Source organism: Lontra canadensis, unplaced genomic scaffold (genome assembly GCF_010015895.1).
Source record: "Lontra canadensis isolate GAN:19392208 unplaced genomic scaffold, GSC_riverotter_1.0 scaffold59, whole genome shotgun sequence".
NCBI classification, from domain to species: domain Eukaryota; kingdom Metazoa; phylum Chordata; class Mammalia; order Carnivora; family Mustelidae; genus Lontra; species Lontra canadensis.
Window position 1 is genome coordinate 1,696 of NW_022631053.1, and position 8,064 is coordinate 9,759.

Here is an 8,064-nt window from a genome sequence, read left to right on the forward strand (position 1 = left end):
TATATGACTTAACAAGTTCTACATTTTCAATCATCTTTCTCCTCCATGGTTTCCCAGGGCTCTCTTTTAGTATCTCTGCAACTTAGTAGATTTTGCATTATTAGACGGATGAGTAAAGACTTCAAGAGTGCAAATTTAACTATATGCTTTAATGAAAGCTTGTTAATATTTCTAGGACTCAATTTTCTTCATCTATAATTGAAGAGATTAAAGTAGAAACGTCTGTGTATAAATCATTATTAATCATTTTCCTATCAGTTTGAAAACAAACATATATTGATTTTCCCTTCTTCAGAATTTTTTTTATCTCAAACATTGAGTAGCCTAAGTTCTCAGTAACTGATTATTATGGAAACACTAAATTTAAATCTGAATAATATAACTTGAAAATTAATTTTATGTTAATTCACTAATATATTATTTAAGCTGTTATTAGCAAACTAAAGTAGATTTCCCCTGGATGTTTATTTGATTATTCAATTACCAAATACAGAGATTGAACACTATATGGCAGTGGATAAGAAAAGCTCTGTTGTAAAAAACATACTACTAGAAGTCATATTCACAATTCTCCCAAATCTTTTCTTTAAATGTAAGGTACAAAAAAAGAAAAGTAGCACAAAAGTGTTAGAGGACACACACACACATATACCTTCTTACAGGCCGGTAAAATTTTAAGAAAAAAAGTGATGGCACAACAGGTTTCATTAAATAAGTAGTTTTACTGTTTTGGTGTTCAGTGAACAGTATTGATAATATATAATAACAAGCACTTTAATGTTATAATAATGTAATCTACAGTCCTTCAAACCTTTATTTATTATTTATTATTGTTATGAACCTCAGTTAGTTTCACCTTCTTGAAAACACTGTTATCTTCCTGACCATATCTTTGAAGGCTATTTTCACTTGCTTATTCCTTAGGGTATAGATGAAAGGGTTCAACAGAGGAGCAACTGAGGTATTTAAGACAGCCACTCCCTTATTAAAAGTTTCTGCATCCTCAGCAGAAGGATTTATGTACATAAAGATACAACTTCCATAAGAAAGTGAGACCACAATCATGTGAGAGAAACACGTAGAAAAAGCTTTTTTTCTTTGTTGAACAGAAGGGATTTTCAGAATTGTCCTGATTATGTACATGTAGGAAAGGATCACTAATACCAAGGTGGAGAGGAGGGTAATTCCAACAGAGATAAACTCTATCATTTCTATGAAATGTGTGTCTGAACAGGACAGATGCAACAGCACAGTATAGTCACAGCAATAATGATTGATGACGTTGGATGCACAGAAAGGCAGCTGGAGAGTCATTATATGTGGCACAATGACAACCAAAAAACCAGAGAACCAGGAACACAGGACAAGTTGAACGCAGAGTCTCCTGCTCATTATAGTTGTATAATGTAGGGGTTTACAAATGGCAACGTAGCGATCATAGGACATGGCAGCTAAAAGATAAAATTCAGTTGCTCCCAGAAGAATGGCAAAAAAGTACTGAGTGAAACAACCAGCAAAGGAGATAGTCTTATCTCCAGTTCCAATATTGACTAGCATTTTGGGGACAAAGACAGAGGTAAAAGATATTTCCAAAACAGAAAAATTCCGGAGGAAGAAATACATAGGAGTCCGGAGTCGATAATCCAGCAGGGTCAGAATGATGATGGCCAAGTTTCCCATGATGCTTAAGACATAAGTTAGCAGCAGAAAAAGTAAAAGCACAGCTTGAAGTTCAGCATCATTTGTCAGTCCAAGGAGAATGAATTCTACCACTGATGTCTGGTTTCTCATCACTAACTTCAGACAAATTAAGACAGAAAATAATAATGACATGAAGTGATTAACACATTTTCTTATTTTACTTCATAATTAACAAAGGCCTTGCTTCTTAGGAACATTTTCAATTGCTCTCACCATTTTTTTCATTAATTTATCTTTTTCTTCCTAATCTTTCTATTTTGTTTTTCCTATTATGAGTACACGTGTATACTCTGTATATGTGTATATATATTATGTGTCATATGCATATAGACAAATCTAAAACAAATTTAGAGGGTAGATTTTATTTGATTAAATAGATGTCTTAAATCAGCCTTTTAACTCTCAGTTTATTAGCAAATAAAGTAAATATAAATTAAGGTATGAACTACAGAATTAAAATTGAACTTGGTTGTTTTCTTCTTTATTGTTTTATATTTTTTTCTTCTTTCAATTTTCTCATTTAGAATAATAATTCTGTGCACCTACAGAAGCTCTAAGCTTAGAATGATTTCTCTCTTTTTTTGTGATTCTAAAATCAATCTTAGCAATTTTGTGCAGTTGCTATCTTATTGCACTACAGTATATGTTATTTAAAAGGACACTGACAAGGGGCACCGTCTGGTGTTAACTTTAACCGCAGCTTCCTTCTCCTCCCCGCAAAGACCTTTTGCCAAGACTTCTCCATCGTGAAGACTGAAAGGGTCCGGTGACACTCTGGCAGCAGCCCCATTATTCCATGGAGGTAGTGGAAGGAGCTTAGGCTGCCTTCGATTCTCCCACACTATGCAAACTGCAAATGGTTCTGAAATTAGAAATGTACTGCTATACTAAAAAACTTAGGGACATGGAGAGTCAGCTAGAATAGAGGAAAGGAAAGTCCTAGGTGGGTAGGGAAGTAGGGCGGCCCATTGAAGAGCCAAGCTGCTTTGTCCAATACCTGTGTGCTTTAATTAAACAAACTCAGGCTGCCAACACAGTAGACCTGCTCAATTCACCTTCCAAATCAGAACAGGACTAACAAGCTCAGGCTTGCGTTTTCTACTATGCACAGTAGATGAGCTTCTGCTGGTGAGGAGAAGCTCACAAGCAGGATCTCTACTCCTGCACAATATGATGCAGGCACACAACATGCCCAGCAGCTTAATAGCTGCAAATGCCAGGGCTGCCCAGATAATAGGCATCATGACTTCTAGTAACCTCTTCACAACTAGAGCCCCACATCCCTTAGCATAGAGGTCAGAGGGGTGGGCCAGACTGCCATTACAGCTGCTGGGGGCCTCTCCGCTGCAGCTAAGAGGGACACTCTGGTTTTTGGTCTCTTTGAACCAGTCTGTATTTTCCCAGCCTGACTAGTTGTGAATTCCACAACAGTGCAGCTGTCTCTGTACAGAATCAAGAGCCCGGCTGGCAGCATCAGGTTCGGTTCCATTGTAGGTCTTACACACTTTCTGAATGCTGCGATCAACCTCACTTTCCACCTTTGCTCTGTAAGCACATCCCAAAACCACCACAACAACTTCTGTGACAAAAACCAGGCATAGGATGATGACAAACATGGCAAATCCACAGTGGCTTTCTCAGATTGTGGCACAGCAGCCATTTAGGTCAATAATGAAAAGCAGGGCTCCTACAGCTATGATCACTACCACAGGGAAGAGAGTATACACATTTTCAAAGAAATGGTCACAGTCATCATAAGTGATAAAGACATAGGCTCCCACATAGCATAAAATGCCACCTGCCCCCCAGAAGATAAGGTTGAGAAACACCAGCACAGTCTTGGAGGAGTGATGCTGCACTGGCCCATGGTGCTGCAGCTGCTGGGGCCCTGCTCTGCCAGAGGGCTGTGCTCACCTAGTGAGGTGGCAATGGCTGGCCCAGGCACCTCCCTGCACCCAGTACCCTCCTTGCAGTAGCAGAGCCCTGGCTCCAGGCCTGATGATTTTTCCCTTAATTCTTCTTCTTCATCTTTTTTTAAAAAAGATTTTATTTATTCATTTGAGAGTGACAGAGTGAGCAAGTGAGAGAAAGAAAGTAGGAGCAAGAGGAGACAGAAAAGCAGACTCTCTGCTAAGCAGGGAGCCTGAGGCAGGACTCCATCCCCAGATCCTGAGATCACCACCTGAGCCGAAGGGAAAAGCTTAACCAACTCAGCCACCCAGGCACCCCTTTTCCTTAATTCTTAATGAAGTGTTAGGAATTCCCTGGCAAGGCTATGTGCTGTGGTGAGTGCGGTGAATTGTGTAAGACCGATGAAACATAGACCTGTACCCCTGAAACATTATATGTTAATTAAAAAAATCTAAAAGACAAAAAAAGTGTTAGGAATTCATATTGCTTATAGTTCTTTGATCATGGCAAGGGCTCAATAAATGCTATCACCATCTAATGTAGATATGTGGATTAGTCAGTACTTGGCAAAACATTAAATCAAAATAATCTCACTGATTGTGCTTTTTTGCTGTATGCAAGAACTGCCCATCCGCAAATTATAGTTCCTTAAATGTCAGCTCAAGCTCAGCTCTTCATACAATTGTATCTAACAATCGGAATCAACCATAATTGATTCTCCTCTTCTTTATTATAATTTACCACAACATAACACTTGGTCATAAAGTCAAATTATTTTCCAGTTATATCAAGTATATACACTTTATCTGTCCAGCTTTAACATAAATAAGTTACCCATAAGAATAAGGTACATCTTTTATACAGAGTCTAGAAAATTGTACAGATTTGGTAAAAATTTTAACATAAAATATTTTTTGACTTTTTTAGAGGCATAGCCCTACTTTATTAAAGGCTATGGTTTTTATGCAAACAAAAGTTCCAACTAAGCTGATCCATACAGCTCTTCAGAATATTCTCTTAATATTTTTCATCATCAGACACAAAGAAATACTACTAAGAATGCTTTTCTACTCAAAAAATAAAATTCTTTTCATTTTAACTACTATTTTACTACATATGTTGACATATTTTCATATCATACTATGTAATAAGTTAGTAATAGTCATGCATAATATTTTCTTATCAAAGTGAAAGCTCCAGAAGTAATAAGTTAATAATAGCCACACATCATATATTCTTATCAAGGTGAAAGCTCCAGAAGTACTTAATACAACAGAAGAGCAGTTTTGCCAACTTAAGAAGACTGATTGTCCAGAATTTTATCCAGAAAATTTCAGAGTTCCTAACATAACTTCAATCAATTTGTGCTTTTGTAGATAATTTTTTCTTTTTTTAAATACCTCTATATAAATATATTTTAAAAGCAAAATATGCTATGCACTTAGTGTTATTAAAAATTCTGTTCTGTTAATGACAATTAGATTAACGTATTAAGAATGTAAATTTAAGTATTAGCTCAAATAATGGCTAGTTATGTCTGAAAGTATTATCTTGACTACTTCATATTGAGTACAGATAAATAAATGTAGGAAATAAAAATTATGCACAAATTATGAACTTTACAATATTTTATATGCAGAAAAATATTAGGGCACACCTTTCCACTATGACAAAACAGTTCACTAAATTGAAATATTGCCAAAAGTTGAAATAAATTTGGGGATTTGAATAATTGATAATGATATTCTGTTTCTACATGAAAATAGCTAGTGTCAGATAATTTGGAGATATTGTTGTTAATCTTCCAGTTTGAGATCCTAAGTATTAAGGCTGAAAATTGTAACTTAGAAAGTACTAAAGCAATTGCATTCACTAAAGACAATTAAAACCCTGAAATTTCCATTGTTTAAACAATAATATTTTTGATAAAATGAAGACTTTGTAAATGATTCCCACATAATAGAAATACTTTATTGTTTAATAAACAAGTCCAAAAATGAGATCAAAAACATTTATGTATTAGTAAGTAACATCATCTACTAAATAAAAGATGAACAAAATGAGAACTTTTATGTAAGAAGGAGAATTTATATCAACCAAATTTCTTTCAGCAAAATAAAAAATGATAACCTTTTATAATAAAGATAAGTGCTATTCCCAGAAAAATAATTTATATACCATATGTGATCAAATAATAAATAATCAAATAATAAATGCTTGACCCAAACAGGATATATTTACTCAAAAGATTTACTGCTAGGAAACTGTTTCTTTTCTTAAAAAAAAAAGAAAAAGGTTTATTTGTACCTAAAAGCGTGTGGAAAACCTTTCCCAACTTTCCCTGGATATCAATACCTTCTCCTTAATAAAATCATCTCTACAATGAATTGTATATAACTTTCATATTTAGCCTCTGCCTCCTTCTGTGGTGGACCTCTTTGCTAGTTTAAGAAGCATTTAGGAGGAAAGTTGAATTTGTTGTCATTGAATCCATGACAGATGGGAATGGGCATCACGGAAAAACAGAGGAAAGTGTGATTTGATTTACTTTATTGTTCTATTCTGTGAGTGTGGTGTAACATTTTCTGCCTGAAAATAGGTATATATGCTAAACTGTCATATTGTGAAATTTTTACCTGTATTTGCTTACATCAATCAACATTTTATTTAAAAATAATATGTACACAGTTGTGTCGACAAGCAAACATGAAAGGTAACAGACAAAACAATAAAGAGACTATACATCTGTAGTTCAATGCAGCCATTACCAGCCCTCTCCTACCTCAAACAGGTGAATTGGTTCTGCCTTAGTTTCAAATGAGCTCCTTCCATGGCTAAATCAGAAAATATAAAGGTTTAGGACCCACTGGGAAATGGTCCCTGGGTCATCAGAATTTGTCTGCTTCAAAATACTCAGGAATGCCTGGCTTTCTGTCCCAACAAACATAGGTCAAATTAGCAGGTTAAAAAGAAGAAACAAATGGGCGCCTGGGTGGCTCAGTGGGTTAAAGCCTCTGCCTTTGGCTCAGGTCATGATCCCAGGGTCCTGGGATGGAGCCCCACATTGGGCTCTCTGCTCAGCAGGGAGCCTGCTTTCTCCTCTCTCTCTGCCTGTCTCTCTGCCTACTTGTGATCTCTCTCTCTGTCAAATAAATAAATAAAATATTAAAAAAAAGAAGAAGAAGAAACAAAAAGCATATAAGCAGATTGAAATCCCCTGCCAAGCCTTTCTTGTCATTCCATTGCTCTTAGAATTTATCCACCACTATTTTTCTTACTCATTTTGGTTTATGTGAATGGATCTTTTGTTATTTCTTTGTCACCCATGCCCACTTAAAGTCAACTCAAAGCCCACTCAAAGTCAACTCAAAGACTTTGCAATGGCTGTTCTTTCTCTAAACATCACATGACTAGCTCCCTCATGTCACTGAGATCTCAGAATTGGGCATTTCTCAAGGGAAGTTTCCCTGATCATACTATCAAGATAACCACTACTCAATCACTGTCTAACACTTAACTGGCTTGATATTTTATGCATAATAGATGTTTATTGTTGTTCACACCACTCTTAGATTTTGTTATTTCTTTATTTGCTATGTGTTTATCATCTAGCATCCTCACTAAACTGTAAGCTCCACTAAATGAAGGACTTTATGTACTAGCTTCTTGGTATGCCTGTGCAAGTTTTTGGCAACTACCAGTTTCTTTATGATACATTAGGGTGTTTGTATATATATAGATGTAATCCCTACAAGAAGGACACACAGCATGATATCTTTGCTGAGTAAATATTTGTTAAGGATTTATTTAAGCCAAATTAGATGTCTAAATTAGATACTCTGTTTTATTGAGTTATAGTTGATTTATAATAAATTTAACATGTTTAAAATATATAGTTTGATAAGTTTCAAGATATGCCATAACCTATGAAAACTTCACCACTATCAAGAAAATAAATATAACCACCAATCTTAAAATTTTTTTATACCCCTATTAATCCTTGCCTTGCAACCGACCTCATAGTCTCACATAGATAAATTCACTGGGAAAGGATTCATTAGCTTTGCAACCGTGTGGGTGTTTTCCAAAAGAAGAAGGAATAAAGGGCCGATTTTTTAACCAACTGCCACTCTAATCTCTCCAATTAAGCATTATAAACAAAAAGCTATTCAGATATTCTGTTTCCTTTGTATATTTTCCACAAATACTCAACATCATAGCATTACCATTTTTTCTGTAGTTTTAAAATATAGCATACAACAAATGTTATTTATAACTATTCTTTTTAAAATAGCTATTCTTAATCACTTTTTTTTGGTCATAAACCTCAGTGAGTAAATGCATGTTTTATTTTCTAAAAGGTGGTGTATTGGGACTATACTGAGAGAAGTGGTATCTGTGGACTAATGGGGTGGTTAGGAATATTTCCTAACTGCAGCTAGAGTTCCTGCT

At 35.3% G+C, this 8,064-nt stretch overlaps 1 protein-coding gene and 1 pseudogene across 1 annotated transcript; both read right to left on the reverse strand.

Moving 5' to 3' along the window:
* Positions 1-852: 852 nt before the first annotated feature.
* LOC116878780 (olfactory receptor 2AP1-like) lies at positions 853-1,791 on the reverse strand. Its single transcript, XM_032876523.1, has one exon. It carries the CDS (start codon positions 1,789-1,791, stop codon positions 853-855), a length of 939 nt encoding a protein of 312 aa, XP_032732414.1.
* A 956-nt stretch (positions 1,792-2,747) lies between these two features.
* Positions 2,748-3,568, reverse strand: LOC116878744 (annotated as a pseudogene).
* Between the last annotated feature and the right edge of the window lie 4,496 nt (positions 3,569-8,064).

Excerpts from the sequence above, each read along its gene's own strand:
- LOC116878780 (XM_032876523.1), bottom strand. The coding sequence starts at position 1,791 with ATGAGAAACCAGACATCAGTGGTAGAATTCATTCTCCTTGGACTGACA.